The sequence below is a fragment of the Clavispora lusitaniae genome, assembly GCF_014636115.1.
Source record: "Clavispora lusitaniae strain FDAARGOS_655 chromosome Unknown tig00000078_pilon, whole genome shotgun sequence".
In the NCBI taxonomy this organism is placed as follows: domain Eukaryota; kingdom Fungi; phylum Ascomycota; class Pichiomycetes; order Serinales; family Metschnikowiaceae; genus Clavispora; species Clavispora lusitaniae.
The window spans coordinates 266,671-289,659 of NW_027093977.1; the positions used below are offsets into that span (position 1 = coordinate 266,671).

A 22,989-nucleotide genomic window follows, 5' to 3' on the forward strand; every position below is an offset into this window, starting at 1 on the left:
ATCGTTGCTATCGATATTTATCAATGAACATACGTATCAATTGGCGAAATGTAAAACATACCATAAGAATGGTCGCGTGTGGATATTTTTAGGGTCTCTTTAACGTTGAGTTAGCTCACATATTCCACAAAACACAATGTGCTTGTGTGATAATGGCCAGACTAAATATATAATGCGCACTTTAAAATCTCTAAAGCTAGTCACACGCCATAGGGCTGTTAGAGTTGACAATCGAGTGAGAATGTTGGAAACAGGAATTGCATTGTGGGCCTGAAACGTTGGCGCGCGGCTACATATATAGCCCACGCATAGATTATAACGATATCCGTTCGCGAAGATACCATCACCAACGCAGGTCTTAGTGGTATGGGCATGAACATAAACAGAACCTTTAGAATAGTATCACAAGCAATTTACAAGTAGCAAATCCTGTGGTCCAGCGCAAGCGGATGCTCTTTTTGCAAACAGAGATACAATAGCCAGAGACTGGAACCACTTGCAAAATCACATTCACAAACTCTTGTCTTCTCTACAGTCTAGGGCATTGTCCCAGACGAGACTCGAAACCTAGTAGTACTTAAACATGCCCCATTGACCAAGTTCCTCGTAAGGCATTCTCCAAATGCTGCTTCACGGCGTTTTTGGCGGCATGTCCATTTGGAGCAGTGTTCTCCTTTTCATCGGAATTTACCTTGCAGGGTCGTACATCAGAAGATACATCGCGTACAAGCGTTCTGGCGCTATGTGGCCCGCCTATGGCACCGATAAATGTCTTGGGTTCAAGGTGGTTCGCGAGATGCTCAAGATGCGCCAGATCGGGCGGGCACCAGACTTTTTCCAGTCCAAGTTCGAAATCACCGGCGTGTATACCGGCGGATTACTTGTGGGTGGGCGCTATGCCATTACCACACGCGATCCTGAAAACGTGAAGGCGATTTTGGCTACACAGTTCAATGATTTCAACTTGGGAAATCGCAACCAGCATATCAAAGTGACGCTAGGCGATGGCATCTTCACGCTTGACGGAGCCGGATGGAAAAGCTCACGCGCCATGTTGCGCCCGCAGTTTGCGCGCGAACAGATTGCCCACGTTCAGCTGTTGGAGCGGCATGTGCAACGGCTCGCACAAAAAGTGCGCGGCACTAAGGGCGAGCGGTTTGACATCCAGCCACTCTTTGCCAAACTCACCATTGACTCGGGTACGGAGTTCCTATTTGGTGAGTCTTGCGAGTCACTTGTGGATGGAGAAACTGAGAGTGAGACGGGCCTTGATCCGGCGCTCAAAGCAGTTTTCGCCGAAGCTTTCAATTACACGCAGACCATATTGTTCCAAAGGCTCAGTTTGCAAAAATTATACTTTCTTGTGGATGGCTTCAAATTTCGGCGCCAGAACCGTATTGTGCACCAGGTTACGGATTTTTTCGTGGAGCGCGCATTGCATGCGAGCGACAAAGAGGCTCACAGCTCATCGCGCGGCGGATATGTGTTCTTGTATGAGTTGATGAAGCAGACGCGCGACCCAAAAGTATTGCGCGACCAATGCCTCAATGTATTGCTCGCCGCACGCGATACTACTTCTGGTCTTTTGTCCTTTTGTTTCTTTGAGTTGGCGCGCAACCCGGCCGTGTTTGCGCGTTTGCGGGAGGAGATTTCATTTCACTTTGGTTTGGGCGAGAGCGCAGACTTGTCCGCGATTTCCTTCGAGTCCTTGAAAAAATGCGAGTACTTGCGCGCCGTTTTGCACGAAACGCTTCGGATGTACCCATCAGTGCCTGCCAATTTCCGGGTGGCCACACGCGATACTACACTTCCACATGGGGGTGGGCCTGATGAGTCAAAGCCGATTTTTGTGCCAAAGGGTACCATGTGTATTTACCAAGTGTATTCTGTGCATCGTAGCGAGGTACACTATGGCAAAGACTACAATGACTTCCGCCCCGAACGCTGGTTCGAAGAGCGCACAAAGAAATTGGGATGGGCTTTCCTTCCATTTAACGGCGGTCCGCGCATTTGCTTGGGCCAGCAATTTGCCTTGACCGAGGCACTGTATGTGATTGTTCGCCTTTTGCAAATGTTTGAGCACATCGAATCCTTTGACAGTGTTTACCCGCCTGCAAAGGCCACGCACTTGACAATGTCACTTTTTGACGGGGCTAATATTGCCCTTTGGTAATTTCACAATCGCGCATCAGCAACTCTGCAAATAATTGACTAGTTTACAGGAATCATCAATTGTGTGCTTTCGTTGTGAGTAACTGTACTTATTTGACGTCCTTTCCCATCAATTAATTTAGTTAAGTTTAGTGAAGTAATCGTGCTATGGTTTCGCCGCAGATACTCATGAAAATGATGATAAAATGAGCACTCCACTATCCTTCCATAGTATCAAGCCCTAAAATAGCTGAAAGTTGACCTGATTCGCTTACAGCCGCTATCTGTAGGCGACATAATCGTTGTATCTAGGATCTTCTCCTACACATATTCACGTTGGCTACCTGCTTTACCCATTGCTCCTGCACTCGCGCACCTACTCACAACAAATTTTTGCCCAATTCACTGTTTTTCCCCAATGGCCTCCGACTTGCTAAATTGGAATCCGCAGGCATTCGAATCTTGCTACAATGCCATAAAGTTCCTGGCATCTGTGCCGCAACTGCTTGATTCCTCCATCGGTCCAGATTTACGGGCGCTTCTTACCGTTCCATCGAAAAACGAAAAGAGTAGATCGACACTAGCTGCTGGCGAAACTGGGAAACCCGTTGTCTTGCTCAATGGCGATGAGTACAAATTCAATAAACCCTTTCTTGCCGCCACAAGCTCCTTGTCCGTTGAACTTGATTTGGATGAATTGGCGTGCGCAGAGCTTCTTGAAGTCGCTAGCTCTGCTCTAGGAAAGGAGTTTGACCTTGTGGACGCAGGTCGTTTGGCTTTTATTCAACGCTATGAGTACATCTTGAATATTGCTGGCCACTTGGTGACCACAGTGAAGTTGTCTACTATCATAAAACAAAACCAGGCCTCTACAATGCTTTCATCGATTATTGCTAGTTTTAAGAAAATCTACAGCTTACTTCAAATCCAGAACGATCTCATTGATAAACAAAAGGCTACGGGCGATCTCAATGATGTTCAGTTTGTTGATAAGATTGTTTTCATGAAAAATAAACTTTTTCTGATCCATGGTCTTTTGGCGCAGGTGTTATTCTCCATAGTGGACAAGTATATTCTGGAGCTTGGAAACTTCGAGTCATACTCATCGATCGTGTCTCATATCAATGAGTCAGTAAAAGATGATTCTGATATTCTTCTATTGCATTACCTCCCTTCCTTGATGAGAATTATCAGCTCATTATCGGACCTTCCTGATGACCAGGTCTCTAAATTGCATCTGAATTTTGTATCTGCTCTTTCCTCGGACTATTCCAAAGTCAATAGTGGAGAGATTATCAACTTGGAAAACTCGTCTATCCGCACATATGTTTTGGTCCTCCAGCTTTTTTTCTTCATTGCAATGATTCCTTGGTGCAAAGACGAAGAAACCCGCACAAAAAAGTATGATTTTGAGAAAGATATTTTGAAATATGTCGAATGGCTTATAAGCTATGGAACGCTCGAGCAACTTCTTTGTTACGCGGCACAGTCAGCAACACCAGAGACAAAGGTTTTATATGAGAGAAGAAGTCTCTACGATTTTAGACCATTGCTTCAAAGAAACTTTCCGAGCTTGAAACCCGTGAAGTTGATTTACTCAGGAAATGAAGAGTTATCGCATATCGCGAAATCACGGCCTGAACTTACCAACATGGCCATCCTTTGTGATTACCTGTCATTCGAGATTTCCAATGAGTTCTCCAATCAACTATTAGCACCTTTTTTCCACAGCTTTTTCAGCGATTTCATCAACCATGCAGCGATTGTCCTTAGTCTGCTTCGTGACAGCGAAGAAGATTTCCTTTTGTCATCTATGAATAGGAAACAGCTTGAGCTGGCTTCAGATGACGCGGAATCAAAAACGGAAGAAGACATTAATACAGCAGAATTAAGCAAAAGAAGCAACGATCACGACAGCAAAACTGATGGAAATAGCCTTGATCTTGAATCTATCGCAAGTCGAGGGGAGTTAGATCGTTTCTATTTAGCGTTCGCATTCACCTATACACATAGACCAGACTTATGCAATGCATTTTGGACTGGAGATGAAGCTAACATAGCCGGTTTTATTAATTGGGGGTTGGCAAATAACACCTCTCCTTTGATCACTGCCACGTTTTGTCTTTTATTGGCAAGTTTGACTTCTGCAGGAGAAATTGTTAGTGCCAAGGTGTGGGAATTCTTGATTAACGCTCAAGGAGGAAGTATCAAACGTAATGATTACTCCAAGGTTTCTGTGGATTCCATATTGCATTCCTTAACTTATTACGTGGATTCATTAACGGAAAATTTAGAGCATGATTTGAACCTTCAAACGAAGCAACAGCAAAGGAAACTGGATATCTTATTTTCAAACCCATACACAAACAAAAAAGACAATGAACTCAAGAAGTCAGTGTCAATTCAGTTATCAGAGGATTCTGTTATTTTCATATCTGGTTTTTTGATGCTTATTTCAGCCATTGTAAAGAATGCGAACAAAAATTCACCTTTATCAAGAAGTTTGAGACAATCAGCATTTAATTGTTTTCTTCCTGTCATCATTGGATTCCTCAAATTTGATAATTTGATTATTTCAGCAAAGTCGGCACCTACTGATGACAAGGTCATACCAGTGGTATTTAACGATGAGAATAGGACCATAATCATCAATTTAATACTCAACTTGTTGGCAGATTTCGCAGAGAATGAACAGAATTTGGATCTTCGCTTCAAAATATGGAATACTTTAGATCGCTGGATATGTCACAGTCTTCATGACTTAGACACAAATAATTCAGCACCCTCTGATACTACTAGATACGCTGGTGTATCTCTATCTACTACATCATTAAGCTCAGGAAAAAATGAGCTTTCAAAGTTGAGAACTCTTCACCGCGGAATCAACATGAAGAGTGGTTTACAGATGAGTCTAAACAACATCTCTGAAGTTATTAACTTTGTTCTTCTTTTGAAGAACTTACTTACGCCATTGGAAAGTGGTAAAAAAGCCCTGTCTTCTATTCAACTATTATATCCATCGAACTTGGGATTCGGGCACCGCCACAAGAACCAGATTGGTGTATGGCCTTATATCGAATACTTGATCGTGGAAGTTTTCGCCAAGACGCCCAAACTTAAACAAAAGGAGCACAAGTTGATTTTGCAGGACTCAATTATCTTCATCATCCAATCAGCTTTAGGCGAGGTGGATTGGCCGTTTGTAAATAACGTTGCACCACACATTTTACTCGATTTGCGCCGTGAAAGAGAGGCATTTGCGCAGCTGCAACTTGTTTCAGACGAACCTGCAACATTGTCATACACAAGTTTTGTCAAACTACACCACTCTGTTGCCGTTTTAAACTATATGTTTGATGAGAATGCCTCCAAAGCGTTACTAGACATTATTAATATAGGGGCCGAGACTATAAATTTGATATCCTCCCAAAAGTTTTTGGTGAAGGGTGCATTGGAAGCTTTAAATTCCATATTGGCTCTTCAGGATACTTTCATCGAAGGATTGCTTCCAATTTTGAAGAACACTGATAATGGTTCACCACCATCTACGGCTGTGGGATACGGAACAAGCTTAAGTTTAGCTTTGGCTGCTCCAAAAACTGTTTTCGATAACATCTACTACCCATCGAATTTGGGTACAAAAGGCGTATCGTCTTATTATGAAATCCTTTTGTTCCATATTCCAAGCATTGTTAACATTGCTTTGTATGTGGGTAGCTCAGACCTTGAAATTGCCGATAGCGCGTTGGAAATCATAAGGAAGTTGTCACTTTGTTCTTTATTCGTGTCGAAATCCAACAACATACAATTCTTGCGAAGGAACAGGTTATTGGACATCTTCAATAGCATTGACGAGTCCTTTAAAATACAGTATGGATTTACGCAGCAAATTGCTACCATCACGGATCAGTTGAGTATCAAGTTCAAGATATTAAAATACTTGTTATCAAACATGAATGGAATCAATGAAGTTTCTGTATCTCATTTCCTTCTTGGATTTGATATAAAGGACAGCCAACTCGTGCTTGATCAAGAGAGAGAAGCTGACACATTACTTCTGAGCCTAGTGGAATTGTTGATCTCGACCTTGAATATGATCTCAGAAGTCGATTACAGTCAAGGATACAGCCATCATATCGGTCTTGGGCCAGCTAAACTTACTTCCATGATAATGGAGATTTTTGTGAGATTGTGCCAAGACCCAATTTCATCAACTACGACGTTGAATTTTTTGCGCAAGTATGATTTGTTTGCGAAATTGCTTTCAGCTCAACTAATAATCGATGACATGACAACGTGGGAGAACTACAAATTCAATGGTGTTGCCCTGCAGGGGTCTGAAAATGCGTTTTTGTTCAATGAAAGTAGTTGTGAGACGTTCTTCAGCTTTATCAAATATAGAAATGCTGTGCTCCAATACTTATCTACAGAGTTTCATGCTACGAACTCCCTTTACAGGAAGGAGTATTATGTTAGCCTTTTACTCGATGGATCAGAATTTCTTGATGGCACGCCGAAAATTTTGAACTTTTTGGATCTCTTGAATTTCCGTTTTTGCAACTTTGACGATCACAAGCTTGAACAATTTAACGGAAAATATAATATGCGGTATCTATTAATGGAATCCGTAAAAGATAAAGAGGAAGGAAATCAGGACCTGGTGATTAAAAAGTTAGTTAAGCTTAGTTGTCAGGTAGCCTCACACAAGTTCCCAACTGAAGATTCGAAGGCAGCGTTTGTGAATGAGATAACTACGGATTTCAGCCACATTGAAGACTTTTTAGTTAAGTTCAATAATGTTAGCCAATTAAAGACTTTGCAATTAAAGTCTTTACATTCGTGGGTTCAGTTTATTCAAGTCGTGACATATGAGGGTGTGATAAACAAGACGGACTTTATCTTCAATGTCTTCCAAATTATTCTTCCCAAGGTCAACAACGAATACTATGAAAGAGATATTCTGCTTGCAGAAGAGTTAATTTCTCTTTGTGTTTTCCTCTTTGAGTTGTACGAACAAGAGAACAAACTTAATTTGGGAGAGGAGAACTCGCATTACTTACAAAGGCTTCTCCCTTTATTCAAGACTTGTGTTAGTGGGGTGTTGTGCTTAAATTCTACTGCCACGTTGCGCTCTGATTTATATCTTTTGCTCAACAAATGCATTCAAGGAAGTATCAAGGCCGAAACTTCCCTTCGTCAAATTGTGGAAATTTTACGCTCTATTGATAAAAAATTCATTGATATTGTTTGCAATGATTCGATCTACTCTGAAGGAACTCCTCGTATCACCTCGCTAGTGTTCATGGAGTCTTTGATTCATTTGTCATGCATGGAAAAGTCTACCACCATTCTTGAAGCATTAACCAGAAACAATTCGTTGTCATTGCTCGTGAGATCTTTGAAGAGAACTGATGAGATAATTGTGGCTTGCGATGTTAATGGAGACGAAAAGCAGAATTCTGGAATCAATATTGACACGCTTCTTTACGAGCTCACGGCACTCAAATCCACATTATACCTTTTAATAAGAATAGCCCAAACGAGACAAGGTGCAGCACAGTTATTTCAGCATGAGATATTCTCTGTGATCAAACAACTCAAGTTTTTGGCCATCGATGCCGATTTGGGAATTGACTTGATCATTGACTGCAGTGAGGATATCAGTCAACACAAACACGAAAATGCAAGAATCAAACTTTCGTTAGATGTTCCGGTGGCACTTGGACAGAATAGCCACGTTCGGGACGAGGGCAGACTAGTATCTTACTACGAGTTTTTAGTGCCCACATTTCAACTTATTGCAACGATGCTCCTTTCCATGGGCTCTTCTTACAAGCCGGGGGTTGAACAAGTGAAAGAACTAATGAAGCATTTCCATCGGTTTATCGTCGGAGTTATGAAGAGAGATGCGTTACTTGAGGATGGCCAAGCTCCGGAGACATACGAGGATATATCGTACGTGGGGTTACAGGAGATTGTGCGTCTTTTGTCGCTTATAGATGCCGTGATTGAAGATGATCAAGTCTAATGACTTGAAGTATCTGCCGGAGACGGCTAGTTTAGGTAAAGGTTCCGAGTACTCACGTGATAAGTTCATAAATTTTCTTAAATAGCATGCAGGGAGTCTTTTCTCATTGTGGAATCAATTCTGCAAGTGCCCCTATGCAGTAAGGTCTTAAGTGCACGTCTCTTGTATTTTTTTTTTTCTTCCTTAGTGATGCGCATCGCTCGTGAATGCAGGGTTTATAAAAATAAGTACGGGGTATGAGCGAGGGGTGAGTATATCCCTCACATTTGGTATACTTCACAGTGAATAAATATGATGACGGCATTGTTGCCTATAGCTTAAGTTGTGAATGTCTTACCACAATTGGGGTGGGGAGCACACCTCACACTTTTTGGACCTGCAGATCATGCAAAACATGCACTTCCACTTGTCCATGCTGCATGCCCTGAGCCTTTTTCGAAAAGTTTGCATGACGCGAGGGACTCGTGACCATCCATAGACATGAGGCATCGCATCGTTCAAAGATTGTATTAAATACTGTTGCCAACTAGAAGAGGTACTGGAAAGCTTAGAAGCTTAAAGCGGCGAAAAGTTTCGTACTCAACATAAAGCCGAGGATGATTCAAGTATCCAACCGCTTTTGCGTTATCCTAATAGGGTTAAGCTACGAGTGTAGTGGCGCTTGGCAGTAGAAAGAGTGCTTACCAGAAATGAATGAAGTGTGCAAACTGAAGGAAAAAGAAAAAAAAAAAAATTGGAAAATGGGAAAAAGAGAAAGAAAGAAAGAATCATAAGAAATGTAGAAGTTGACTTACAAGTAGAATTGAGAATTCTGAAAGTTCCCTCCATGCGACAGTTTTTTTAAGAACCAAAGTGGTCTAATTGTAGAGACGCTTTACCATACTACAGAGCCATTCCGGTACAGAGAGGGGAATATTCTTTCCTGCAGTAACGGAATCTCCCGTGGGACTACCATTATACGCTGTTGGTGCGCCATGATGTCACTGTGCAGTGAGATATGTTCGGTCAGGCCTGAAAATTTTCTCTTTTGTCGTAAACAGGTAATGGTGCTTATGGCATCAAAAAGTACATATAAGGTGGTGATAAAGGTGCGAAGTTTCTTTTCCCATTTTTGTCCTGTGCCTGAATTCTTTCCCTTTTTAAGAAGAGTCTTATCAGTCCGCGCCGCTCTGCGTAATCTTGAATCTAAACTGCAAGAACACTTCCGTAAGGCGCATCCGTTATCTTTTAGTCCCTCCGCATTCTTGTTTATTAAAAGTCTTCCAATAGGCTGAAATCCTCTAACTTCATAACTTCCCCCATTTTCTGCCATCATAATGTCTGATTTGGAGAAGAAAGACACCTTGGACCCTGCTGTTAGGCTTTCCGATAAGACTGCCGCGGGCCTTTCTCAGGACGACAGTAGCAGTGTTTCTAGTTCGCCCCGCAATTATCACACGAAGAGATCATTGGACTTGAGGCATGTTAATCTTATCGCCATTGGTGGTTCCATTGGAACTGGTTTATTTATCACCATTGGTTCTACTGGTTTGACTTCGGCTGGTCCCCTTGGCCTTTTACTTTCCTACTTATTTTGGACCACGGTTATTTTGCTGTTAACGGTTTCCGTCGGTGAGATGGTGTGTTATTTACCGATCGACTCGCCATTTCTAAGCATGGCTGGTCGAGTAGTTGACCCGGCTTTTGAGTGTGCAGCATCTATTAATTTCTGGTTGATGCAGAGTTTGTACATCCCTTTTGAAATCACCGCAGTCAATGGTATGATTCACTACTGGCGTGACGACTACTCTCCTGCGATTCCGTTATGTATCCAGATTGTCATTTACGCTGCGCTCAATATTTTTGCCGTCAAGGCTTATGGTGAGTCTGAATTTTGGCTTTCCCTCGGAAAATTGATTTTGTGCGTGGGCCTCTTATTCTTCACGCTTATCACAATGTGCGGTGGAAATCCAAAACATGATGCTTACGGTTTCCGCAATTGGAAAGCTTCGGGTGGTCCCATCGCAGAGCACATCACTACAGGAGCGACAGGTAGATTCGAAGGTTTTTTGGCTGGTTTGTTCTCCGCATGTTTCGTCGTGGTGTCAGCTGAGTATCTTAGTATGACAGCTGGTGAGGCCAAGAACCCCAGAAAGAACATGGCACGTGCTTTCCGTACCGTTTTGGCCCGGTTAGTTGTATTTTACATTGGTGGTGCCCTTTCTGTGGGAATTTTGATTGCGTACAACGACCCAGGATATTTGGAGAGAACATCTGACTCCTCCAACGCTGCCGCGTCCCCATATGTCGCTGCTATGAATAACTTGGGCATTAGCGTGCTCCCTGATATTGTCAATGCCGTGATTGTGACCTCCGCATTCTCTGCTGGAAACTCGTACACATACTGTTCATCTAGAGCACTTTATGCCCTTTCGCTTAAAGGTTTTGCACCTAGGTTCTTCACCCGCTGTACAAGATCGGGTGTGCCTATCTACTGTGTTATTGTGTCCATTTTGTTTTCATTATTGTCATTGATGCAGTTGGGCAGCTCGGGAACCAAGGTTTTGAACTACATGGTCTCCTTGTGTACTGGTTCTCAAATTCTTAATTATGCATTCATGGGTATAACTTACTTGTGTTTCTACAGAGCATGCAAGGCCCAAGGGATTGACAGAGATGGATTTACCTTCAAGTCTGCTTTCCAGCCCTACACTGCTATTATGGCTACAACGTTCTTATGGATCGTTGTAGGTATTTTGGGCTACACCGTGTTTATCCCAGGTCACTGGTCTGTGGACACGTTCTTGTACAACTATGTGATGTTGTTCGTTTCGATTGCCGTGTTCCTCGTGTGGAAGGTTTGGAAGAGAACAAAGTTTATCAGACCTGAGGATGCTGATCTTCGTACTGGCCTCGAAGAGATTGAAGAGCACGAGTACCAGCTTTATGCTGACATGGAAGCTGGTGACAAAAAGAGAAACGGCTTTGTTGAAAAAACATTGGGCTGGCTCCTCTAATTCCTACGGCGAATTATATTCATTCTCTTCTGTATTTGCATTCTTTACTTGCGTTTTTGTTTAATACATTTTTAATCATGCGATCACGAGGACCGTTTATTCCCTCCCATGCGTAATGTAGAATTGAAACTGTTTCTAGTCAATGCATCTGTGACTAAAAATTGTCTCAAGTTGCCCAAAGAGCCACTTACTCTGGTAGCTCACGAGGCCCGAAGTTTTCGCCCGCAAGCGCATGTTCCTGTCGTCGGTCACCAAAATACAATACCGGAACATTCTGGCGGCCTTTTTATCAAGGACATAGGCATTCTTTTGGTTGATTGTAGCATTCAAGCCTTTCAACATCCTTTTGCATGCCTCATCGTGCTCATTGACGACGTTCAATATAGTCAGATCCACATTGCTCATCCAATTGGAATTGTTCTCGAATTCAGTAGTTTCATTGATATCGCTCGCAACTGATCCGTCAAAGCGCAAAGGAACGATCTCTCGTGCTAAATACAATTCTCGGATGATTATAACTGACCGAGTGGCAGCATCTGCTATTGTCGCTTCCGTTGACTTACGCAATGATCGCAACTCCTGGAAGACAATAAGCGGTACCAGAACCTTGAAAATATGATTCCTCACACACTTGAAAATGCGTCCACAATGCTTCAACCATATGTTTGTATCTAATGTGATGTATGTTAGCGAGCTATCCATCCGATCACCCAAATCGCCCTCGATATGAACTTGAGAATTAGACAAAAAGGGAATAATATCCGAGTTCATCACATAGCTTTCGCTGTAAAGGTCATTATAATTTTGGTGGACCCTTTCTGATGTAGCACTTTGAGGATTCCGATGCTCAATCATTTGTGGAACATCTGTGGCTTCAGTTTCTGGTAACATTTGCTGGTCATAGTCAGAGCCATCATCAAACTCGGAATCAGCATAACCTTCTATTTCCTCATCATCGGCAATCTCCTCCCTCATATCGTGTTGGCCATTAGAGTTCCAGTCATCATTGCTTCTAAGATGAAACCAATAATTATCCTTGTCTTCCGGACTGAGAGAATTGAGGTTTTGAACATTGACAAGGTTAGCAGGAGAAATCGGTGTAATGAAATTATCCTGAGTTAGGCGACCGTCTCCATACATCACTTCGTGGACGAATGCAAATAATTCATTAACCATATCGGGTGATGCAGAGGTGGCCAAATAGTCACTTTCGGTCTTGCTGTATATCGCCTCATCAAATTTGAAACCTTCAGTTGCTCTAACAAGACCAAATTCGAATTTGTCGGCAAGAAGTCTCGCCAATAATATTATACGAACGAGTCTTTCGTCGTTATTATTTTCTTGTTGGCTTGCAGCTTTGCTCTTAGCCCTGGGGCTGTGATCGTCACTATTATTGATGTTGATTATGGGTGAAGTGCCGCAGATTGGCAAATCGAACAAGTTCTCAGTCAGTACCCCTGCGGATTCCAAATCATTGAAATCGCGCTTAGGACAGATGACATCAAACCATAAGGTACCCCAACATTTCCATACCTCAGGCAAAAATTCATTCTGGTTAAAGTAATCGACGTAGTTTGGGTACTTCAAAAGGTAATCACGACACATGTTATTCAAGTGCTTACTGTTACCCGCAACAGAAACCAATGCATTCAAGTAGTTGATAAAAGAATTCCATGGGAAGAACTTACGGAATAACCATAAGAACATATGCTTGGAGTTTGGATAGTTGTTAATTGCCTCTCCCACAGCGAGAAGAAAGTAAAGCCAGACGATGACATGGCATGTGGATGCTTGTTTGGGTCCAATGAGATAGTGATTTAAAATGCGGAGCGATAACTTTAGTACTGATTTGTTGATATAGGTCAACGAGTAAAACCAATCCGTAATGGACAATTCTGCAGCAACCAAGAAAGGACTTTCAGATCCATTTATGCCAGAAACTGCTCCTTGTGAGTTTTGAGGCATCTCTTCTTGCATACTCACGCTCTTTGATCTGCGTTTCCGTTCCTTCTTCTCTTTTCTTTCCTTCAATGCTTCAGGTAATCTGAAAATTTTTGCGAAAGGATTCTTCGGATCTCCAAAACCAACGAGATGGTTAACATTTGCAATGGCGAAAAGGGAGCCTTTATTGAACCAAAAATTCATCTTCTCTATGGTGTTTAAAGTGTTTGCCTGCTGTTCTTGTTCGTGTTGCTGCTTGACGTACAGATCATACGGGTCTGCACCGTATTTGGTCGGAGCTCCACCGGGGATGCAAAATGATTTTGTGAAAAAGTTGTAGCCATGCGAATCACAGCCAAAAGTAATGCCATAACGAGTTACCAAATCGACACCATACTGAATCTGAGCATCATAGATGTTTTCTGTCTGGTTACCAAGCTCGTCAACATTATGGGTAAGAGCACTAGCATTAGAATGAATGCTTAAAAGAACCTTGTGGATCTTTATGAAGTCGATGATGGGTAACTCAAGTAAAGAAAGGATGTTCCTTTGGGTGCAAATGTTCTCCACTACCAAGCGGAGATACTGTTGAGTGGGCACAAATGGATCTCTGCATATGACAGACTTACCAATGTTCACGAGCGCATCCAAATTGTCCTGTTGAACGGTGCACATGTGATAATAAATCTTACCGTGACCATACATAGTCTTCATCACCACTGAGTACCAGTACTCTGCGGAGATCTTCCAGTCAATGAATCTCGATGCATATAAAGCAATTGCCATTCGTGACAAGTCACCAAGTTTTTCACACCACCAGCCCTCCATTTCTAGAGATGGATCAGTCAAATTGGACACGATACTGAAACAGTAAGCAATGAAACATGAAAAGATTTCATGTTCCTGGAAAACACTCATGATATTTTTCAACACTTCCAAGAACCCAACAATACCATACACCCACATACGTCGCGGGATTTTATATAAATCAACAATGTTTTTGCCTGTCTTAAACTGGGCTGTATTCGTAGTCGGTTTCAATGCTGTGATGAGGAAGTCATAGTAGTTGTTAAGCAACGTCACGTTGTGGTAGTAAATGGTCCATAAACTATTAGAAAGCTCTGTTGTGTCCACAGGAGCGGATGCTTGCAAAGATGGAGAGCCCGAAAATTGCAGTTGCTGTTGCGCATAAATGGAAGATGTGTAAGAGGAATGACCCGCAAAATTGCTTTGATTAATCTTGATAGTCAACTCGATACAACTTTTTTGCACAATCTCCTCGAAGTTGACAATATTCTTATAGGTCTCTTTCAATTTGGTGGCAAGTTGTTGCTCTTCGTCGGACATAGCCCGTTGGGTGGCCAGCGATGTTGACGGATCACGCGGATCTGGTTGGGGTTGCTGTACTTGGTGTATATCTTGTTGTTGCTGTTGATGTTGTTGCGATGCGGGCAGTGCCACCAGCTCATTATCGGTGCATTTCGGCTGAGTTTGATCCATTGGACTGGACCCGGTCAGATCAGAGTTATTTGGCGCAGATGGACGCCTTGCACCGGGACTTAAAGGAGTTTCGTATGCAGAAGGCGTAGGTGTCTTCATGGTCATGTTAGCCACAATATTCGGCGACGGAGCCTGCTTCCGAACATTGCGGCGAAACTGTGGAGTGGCGAATCTGTTCTGTGCCAGATTTGAACTAGTAAGCACAGGAACCAGTGGTGATGAGCTTTGAAGACCAAGCGGGACTAATAATGGGTTGGGCGTACGTTTGCTGGATGGATTGCTTTGGTAAGCAGACATGCTGTTCTGGCGTTTTTGCTGGGGCAAGGACGCGGCCAGAGGACCAAACAGAGGCGACTGCGTAAACAGAAACAGATTCTGGTGTTCCTCGGGCGACGAGAAGTCGGGCGATTCTGCCGGATGTCCACGAGAGGGCAGAAAACCGGAGTTATTGTTCATAGGGGTATAGTTTTAGTGCACCAGCGATAATAGATGCGTCGGGGAACAGTCCTATGAAAAGAGAAGCCGTTAAAAGGGATTGATTAGGTTTCTTTTGGGCTTGAATGTTGATGCGGAAAGAGAAATGCAAAGGGCGGCTAAAAGACAAGGGAGTCTTATGAAGCCGTGGATTATGGAAACTGATCAAATGCGGGGTCACGACAATACGGTTCTGGAACAAGTGATAAATGATTAGATGATAGGATGCTATTGATTAAATGGATGTCTGGAAAAGGCCGCGTAACAAGCAGCCACAGAAGTTAAAATGGAGAACGATCAAGAAACGGGACATATTGAAGCGAGTGAGACAGTCGAATCAAGTGGTGCGCGCACGACTTTGTGTTGCTGGATGACGATAGAGGCAAACGTTAGTTTAGGATATTGATGCTAACGGCAGTTATTACAATTCACTGGTAAGTTATGCTAGAAGCTATTTGGCCTATTGGTGTATTTCTACAGACACGTATTATGACTTCATTATGCGACAAGGCTATGAGACAGGAAGCGCAGGATAGACGTAGAGTCACTGCTGGCTTTTAGTGTTACGAGTGGCTATAAAGTTCAGGCCAAGAAAAGGAAAAAATAAAACAATTAGGGCTTACACAGAACAAAACCGAGGGGAAAATTGGCAAATGCAATATGATACATTTCACTCAAGGCAACTGGTGGCTAAGCAGAGAAAGTGTGCGCGAGACTGTAAAGGCCGTAGAGATGCTGGGTGTGTAGTGGTAGGCAAAATGAATCATAACAATGGGCCCAGATATTCCACATGAAACAAGAGAATGGGTATGAGAGTTATATGGAACATTAGAAAAAAGAAAGGGCTTGGAAGGTCATAAGAGGGAAAAGTGAGATACTCTGTTAGAGAGAACACAACACATTCACATATGATTATGTTGTGCAAAGGGCTCAGAGATGCCAGATTGTTCTGGATAATGCACCGTTTTCTTGAAGCCAGCCACTCTGATGACCAACGAAACGACAACTACGTCTTTCTCCAATAGATGATGTATTAACTGTAAGCTAAATAATCCACGCAGGCAAACAGCCACAGCGTCATTCGAACGTATAAACGAGGTGAAACGACAGAAAAAAGTGACTGGAGCAAGCACAACAACCGGGGGCTGTCCGATTACTTCAACTTCTTCTTTGGTCTCAATTGGTTGGTGTGACCACACTTTCTCTTTCTGCAGTTGGTGGCTCTTGGTGGCAATCTAGCGTAACATTTACGGCAGATGGACTTCTCACAGTTGTACTTGGAAGCTAAAGCTTTCAACGATGGCTCAATCATAGCTGTCGATGGAGAAGGAAAACTTTGTATGTGAGTGAAAATTGTTTTTCGCTCCGAGCGAGGCAAGATTGTCAGGTGCACGGGTGCGCACAAAAAAAACTGACGCCATATACAGTGTGAGACGATCACGTGTATTTACAACCATTAGGGCACATGCCCTTTTATACGCAGCATTGAGAATAGACATTGCAATTTCTAGGGCACTGATAAATGTAGATTACATTGATACTGTATTCACTTATGACAAGTTGATGGAATAGGGGAAGCAATGGTTTTGTTTTAGAGAGAATACGATGCTAATATTCTGGATAAGATAGGTTCTCAAAATACAAATTAGCTCGTTAGGTCTACTGAGTAGTTCCCCACATCAAGAACAGAAGTATTGGGGAGACATAAGTGCGAACTAACGTCGACTTCTTGAATAATCACAGGATAAAACACCTGTCAGTTCCTCGGTACTTCGACTATATGGTACGGTCTTTGTCTAGAATGCAACGCACTGTACCAAAAATGAATTACCCATACCGAAACGTGTGTCTTTATCCCCGTATGCATGTTGCCCCAGTAATGCGAAAAAAACGATAATTTGGCTCAAAAACACACTTCGACGGAATAAACTACCATGTGCTCGAACTTGACACCCACGGTAGACGAATAATCTGTAATTTTCATCACCCAATTGCTTGCAAATTGTTTGATTTTCAAAACTATACGTTGATTTTCGAGTAAATTATTATCATTTTATAAGTTTGTCCCTTCGGCTCTCATTCATTGCGTTGGTGCTTTTAGCCATATATCTGGGTGTACGGGTGTATACAACAATCAACTTCCTCAACTCAGCAAACATCCTATCATTGTATTGTCCTTGAAATGAACTCCAAAGAAAAGGCCCTGGCTGACCCTGAAAGTGGAGAATCACTGAACTATCAGGATCAACATCTGACAACTACGCCTCAATTGCCCGCCAATTCCAATCAATCTTCGTCTGTTGATCCCAACGGATTTCAAGAGAGTACAACAAGCGAAGCAGGTATCACATCGGAAATATCTTCCCAAACCCGTCCATCAGTGACTGTCGAGTCCCCAAATATAGATAATCATGGCACTTCAAATGCAGCGCAAGAAGAATCGAACACGGCAATAACGAACGAACAAAGTTCAGACCCCAATACATCATCCTTGTTCCCACCCCCTTCATCTCAGCAGTATGCCACGCCACTGAAAACGCTCCCGTCTTTGAAAGATATTGAGCCAATCACTACGCCAAAGAGCTTCAGCGTCGCTAGGGATGCTCCAGCAGCCCAAGATAGTTCCCCTGTTGTCCATGAAAATGCTATTCTTGATAATTTGGCTGAAGCCAATGAAGATACATTCGATGGGGCTGCCGATGACACTTTTGCAGAGTCATCTCAAAAAAGACAAGGAACCGCAGATTCCAAGGATGCTGCTGATGTGGACATGGCGGCTTCATTCCTCGAGGTAGAACCGGAAGTTCTTATATCACTTGGTTCTGACTTTGTTTCAAAGTCTGCTCAGCGTGCTCGCCAGTATCAAGGCGCTTTGTCAGAACTATCCTTCTTTAAACTCAATCAGGAACTGATGAGCCAAGTTCACCAAAAGAAGCTTGAGGTCCTACAAAAGAAAATCGAGAAGTTGCATGCTTCACAAGCATCGCTCTCTGCAGAAAATGAGTCGCTTGCCGCTGAAACCCTGAAGAAAGAGGCTGATTTATCGAGTTTGCGCAAAGAAAATGCAGTTTTAGCCGATAAATTATATAAATTGGAGGCTACTGTGAACGATAATAACACCCGTCATGCTAGTGTCCTTGCAAACAAAGATCAGGAAATCTTTCATCTCAATGACACAATCACTAAGATTTCCAAGTCCAACGTTGATCTGGGGCAAAGACTCAGTGAGTTGACGAAAGAGCTCAATGAAGTTTCAAACGAAAAATTCAAGTTGAAACTTGATTTGAGTAAATTCACCAATGAACTTGCGTATACGAAGAACCAGAAAGAGTGGTACGAACAAGAATTGAAGGCTGTGCAAGATAGACTTACAGAGCTCATTAAGAAGCATGAGACAGAGTATTTGAAAAATTCAAACGTTATCTCCTCTTTAACAAGTGAGAAGGAAAACTTGCTCAGCTTGAAAGACTCGTTACAATCTCAGGTCAGGGATTTGCAGGCAAAGTATGAAAAGCAAAGCGTCAGAGTATTCGATTTGGAGTCAAAGCTCGAACTTCAAAAGGTGAAATTTTCAAGAGATGCAGCTACCAAGGATGAAACGATCGAGCTCCTTAATCTTCAAATGAGCGAACGTGATGATAGAATATCCCAGTTGGAAACTTATGCGGAAGACTTGAAGAGCTCTATGTCTGAATCTATCAACAATTTGCAAAATGAACTTTCAGAAAAGGATGAAAAACTTATTGCGGTTGAGGAGAAGTTGAGGCGCACTGAAGATGCCTTAGATTCTGAATTGCATAAAGAAACTGAACTTCCAAAGCCAGCGCAATCAGCTGAATTAATCATGCAGACAAACCCCCTGGGAATTTCATTATCTGCCCTCTATACCGAGTTCAATCATCTTAAGAAGGAACTTGTTTTAGAGAAATCACAAAAGGAGAAACTTGCATCCCAATTACAACATTTCATTGCGGAACTAGAATTGAAGAAGCCTGCCATTGCTAACTACAAGAATCAAATACAATTCTATGAGCAGTCTATGTCAGACTTGTTAGGCAAAATGGAAAGTGTTAGAGTTGATAAAGTGGAGAGTGAAAAGGAGATCAACAGATTGAGGATACGGTTAACGACTTACGAGACGGAATTACAAAGTTTAAAGCAATTGTCGAAAGACCTTGGAAGGCAACTTTGCTTTTATTTGATCCACTCAAAGATAAGAGAAGGAAATGAGGATCCATTGACATCTAGCGAAAAGAAAATTATCGACCAAATCTTGTCCAAAAGTGGCAATAAAGATTCTAGTCCCGAGACTGATACAGATAATTTGATAACGGAAAGATTGCTCGGATTTGCTAGTATCGTCGAATTACAGAAGAAGAACGAAGAGTTGCTCATGGCAGTTAGACTGTTTGGTAAACAATTAGAAGAGAAGGAACATGAGTCTAATGGCCTTGAATCTGCAGCTGTTGAAGAAGCACGGGAAGCAATTTTGACTTTGCAAGGAGAATTAGAGAGTGTGTCTATTAAGTTGGATGCGACAACTAAAGAAAGAGACCTCTTGAAAGGTATAGGTCAAAGAGTTTCTGGTTCTGTACCAGGAAGTATTGAGGTCAAACTTCTTGCTGATGCAAATGAAGATTTGAAGAAGAGAGTTGCCTCTAGCGAAGCATCTTTGAAGGAACTTCAAAAGCAATCGAGCGAGAAAATCAGATCCTTGAGTGACAAGTTGAGCGAATCCAACAATAGCCGCGAGGAATTGCAGTTGAAGCTCGCTTCGTTCAAACACTCTGTTGAATTGGCTGAAGGTAGACTTGAGAATACCAAGAAGCTTTTGAGCAATTCAAATGCAGAAGTGGAGCATTTCAAAAAGGAATCCACTTTCTGGAAGGAGCAGGCTTCAAAACAAGAAGATCTACTCGTAAAGAAAAACAACGAGTTACGGGATGTCGAGAAGAAATTAATACTTGCAAACGCTTCTTCGAAGAATTTAGTGGTTGAAAAGGATGCATTGAAACACGCGCAGTTGTCTTTAAGAGACGAAATTGAACATTTGAAGAAGGACAAGGAGCATCTTAACACGTTCGTTCTCAATTTGCAATCTTTGCTTCGTGAAAGGGAAGCCTCTAGTTCGGACTTGTCTAACAAATTAACCCAAAGTGTTGAAAACTATCAGCAGTTGCAAGCAAAGATTTCTGAAAAAGAGGAAAGGATCCAAATCTTATCCTCTCAGTCTGAGATGGCTTTGAAAGCACAAAATTCGAAGCTTGAACAAGTGAATGAGTTGAGCAGAACATTACTAGATACCAAAGCGAAGTTGGCAGAGAAACAAAGCGTTATTGAATCTCTCAAGAAACAAATCTCAACTCAGCCCCTCTCTACTTCTCGCTCTGTTAGACCGGTGGAATCCAGTTTTACCGAACCTGAGAGTAACAGAAATATGCTGAATACAGAGTACGAAGACTTGAGAAATGACTTGAGAATGGCTGAAGGTCAAGTTAATGAATTCAGCAACATTGCAAAGGCTGCTGAAGAAGCGCTCATGGCAGCAACAGAATCCTATGATAAGTATAAAGTTGAGTGTGATGAGAAAATGAAATTATTGGAGAAGGAAAAAGAGCTACTCTCAGAACAAGTGACAAACCAAGCGACTACAATAGAGGGTCTCCAGAAGAATTTGCTGGAAGCTGAAGATAAATTCATTTCTGAAACCCAAGAATTAAGGTCTAAAGTACACGAGTATTCCTTGAAGGCCGGTTCCTACGATGACTTGCAAAGGGATTTTGAGAAGAAACTTTCTATCATCAAGAGTGATTTAGAATCACAGGTTAAAATCAATGATGACCTTCAAAAGAATTACCAAACGAAATTAACAGAATGTGACTACTTAAGAGTTGAGGTTGCTTCTGAAAAACAACGATGTGATGATTTGAAATCACAATTTGACCTCATCCAAGGTGAGCTTATTTCGAATCAAGAAAAGTTGAGGGTTAATGAAGAAGCTTTGTCTGAGTTGAAAGCTAATAGAAATGAAGAGTTGGAAGCACTCAATATCAGGCTTAAAGATCTACAATATCAATATGATCTTGCTCTCAATCAGTTAGAGTTAAAGAGCTCCAACAAGGACCTAGAAACATCTGAGAATAATGAAGATTTAAGAGAAGTGGTGGGATTTTTGCGTCGCGAAAAAGAGGCAGCAGAAGTCAGAGCTATCACTCTTGCTGATGAACAGAAACAATTGAAAACCCGTATTGAGCATCTTGATTCAGAATTGAATGCTTCGAGATCACAGATACTGAGGTTGGAAAGTGCCAAGATTCAGCTTGAAGATACAAGCAAAGATCACTCTCGCTTAATGGAACAACTTGAACAACTCAATATTTTGCGCGAGAGTAACACTACTTTGCGGAATGAGAACAAGAGTCATATAGAGATTATTAGCCAACTCAAGGATGAACTTGCGCAGGCGAAGGCGAGCCATGTGTCTTCCTCCTCATCGGGGACTGAAAATGCAGTTAAAGAACAGGAAAGAAGACTACTTGCTGAAGAAAATGCTAGGTTGAAGAACCAGCTTAATAATAACGAGGAGCTCAAAAATTTGATGCAGAGATTTGAGAACCTCAAAAATGAGTTTAAAACTAAACTTCAGGGCCATAGAACCAAAAACAAAGAATTGGAAAAACAACTTGCTGATTCACGCGCGTCTCTTGAAGCTACCCAAAAGGAACTCAATGTTGTCAAAGAACAAAATCTGGACTCCGAAACTGTTGCTACACTCAAAGAACAATTGAACAAACTCGAAAATATGCTGGCCGATAAAGATCAAAAGTTCAAGGAGGAAGTTACTCGACTTAAGACAACCTTTGAAGATGAAAAATCTGCTCTTCAACGCAAGTTGGTTGCTGAGTATGAAGAGAAATTGAATAACGTCTCGAGTCAATCATCAGGCGATTCTTCTAAGGAACTAAGAGAGAAAATTGAAAAGGAGATGCAAAGCAAATCCGATGAAGCAATAGAGAAGTTGAAACAAGAGTTCGAAAAAGAAATGGACTCCAAAGTACAACAAGAAGTACAAGCCAAGTTAGCACAAGCGAATACAAGCGGAGCGGAAGGTGAAAAGGTGCGGAAACAACTCACTCTGCAATACGAAGACAAAATTAAAACCTTGAACGCCGAGTTTGAGAAAAAGTTGACGGAACAAAAGGCCAGTGTTACAAAGGAGGTGGACAAGAAGTATGAATTCAAGCTTCGGGTTTTGAACCGAAAAGTCGAAAAGCTTGAGAAGGAGCAACAGAAAGGAGAATCTAGTATGCCTGCGGAAACGACAGGTACGGTCCGCGCTCCTTTAGGTCCACAATTTACAGAGAGCACTTTGAGCGTAATCCGGCCTGGCCCTGACGGAGCAGGAAATAAAACAGGAGAAACCAAAGCCGAACCCCAAGGAAAGCCTAAGAATCAGGATGCGCACAACAACGGTAATAAGAAGAGACCAAATCCAGGAGAGAAGGGGCCTAACCAGAAACGGGCCAAGGAATAGAATGTTTCTTCAGGAGTGCATGAAGAGTGTTGAGTTGGTATGCGATAGCAGGAGATGGCTGAGAGTCACACCATCTACATGCAGTGAATTGATGATGCGGAAAAAGTTTACGAGGAGGTACTCAGTCATTCATTATAGTATAAACATCACTAATAATAAGGTTTGTAGATGGATTGCAAACACATTAAGTTTCTAAGTAGGCGTTAATAAGTGATTTATTAGAAATTGCTATGGTTGGCGCATAATTTTGTAAGAACATTGTAAGAACAGCGCAATCAAATATGCACTAAAAGATCCTTATCACCTGAGAAAAAAGATCCAATGCATCATCGTGACTAATCGCCGAAATACATCATATAAAGCGG

At 42.1% G+C, this 22,989-nt stretch overlaps 5 protein-coding genes across 5 annotated transcripts; 4 read left to right on the forward strand and 1 right to left on the reverse strand. All coding sequences in view use genetic code 12, as the record gives it.

Moving 5' to 3' along the window:
- Nucleotides 1–622: 622 nt before the first annotated feature.
- FOB63_002265 (cytochrome P450) lies at nucleotides 623–2,173 on the forward strand (the record flags this gene model as incomplete). The annotated part of the gene is made up of 1 exon (XM_002616697.2): nucleotides 623–2,173. The coding sequence occupies one exon, from the start codon at nucleotides 623–625 to the stop codon at nucleotides 2,171–2,173; it is 1,551 nt and encodes a 516-aa protein (XP_002616743.2).
- Nucleotides 2,174–2,569: 396 nt separating this feature from the next.
- Nucleotides 2,570–8,179, forward strand: FOB63_002266 (uncharacterized protein; the record flags this gene model as incomplete). The annotated part of the gene is made up of 1 exon (XM_002616696.2): nucleotides 2,570–8,179. The coding sequence occupies one exon, from the start codon at nucleotides 2,570–2,572 to the stop codon at nucleotides 8,177–8,179; it is 5,610 nt and encodes a 1,869-aa protein (XP_002616742.2).
- Nucleotides 8,180–9,495: 1,316 nt separating this feature from the next.
- AGP2 (Agp2p) lies at nucleotides 9,496–11,175 on the forward strand (the record flags this gene model as incomplete). Its single annotated transcript, XM_002616695.2, has 1 exon — nucleotides 9,496–11,175. The coding sequence occupies one exon, from the start codon at nucleotides 9,496–9,498 to the stop codon at nucleotides 11,173–11,175; it is 1,680 nt and encodes a 559-aa protein (XP_002616741.2).
- A 135-nt stretch (nucleotides 11,176–11,310) lies between these two features.
- On the reverse strand, nucleotides 11,311–15,072 carry FOB63_002268 (uncharacterized protein; the record flags this gene model as incomplete). Its single annotated transcript, XM_002616694.2, has 1 exon — nucleotides 11,311–15,072. The coding sequence occupies one exon, from the start codon at nucleotides 15,070–15,072 to the stop codon at nucleotides 11,311–11,313; it is 3,762 nt and encodes a 1,253-aa protein (XP_002616740.2).
- A 2,200-nt stretch (nucleotides 15,073–17,272) lies between these two features.
- On the forward strand, nucleotides 17,273–22,624 carry MLP1 (Mlp1p; the record flags this gene model as incomplete). Its single annotated transcript, XM_002616693.2, has 1 exon — nucleotides 17,273–22,624. One exon carries the CDS (start codon nucleotides 17,273–17,275, stop codon nucleotides 22,622–22,624), a length of 5,352 nt encoding a protein of 1,783 aa, XP_002616739.2.
- Nucleotides 22,625–22,989: the final 365 nt, after the last annotated feature.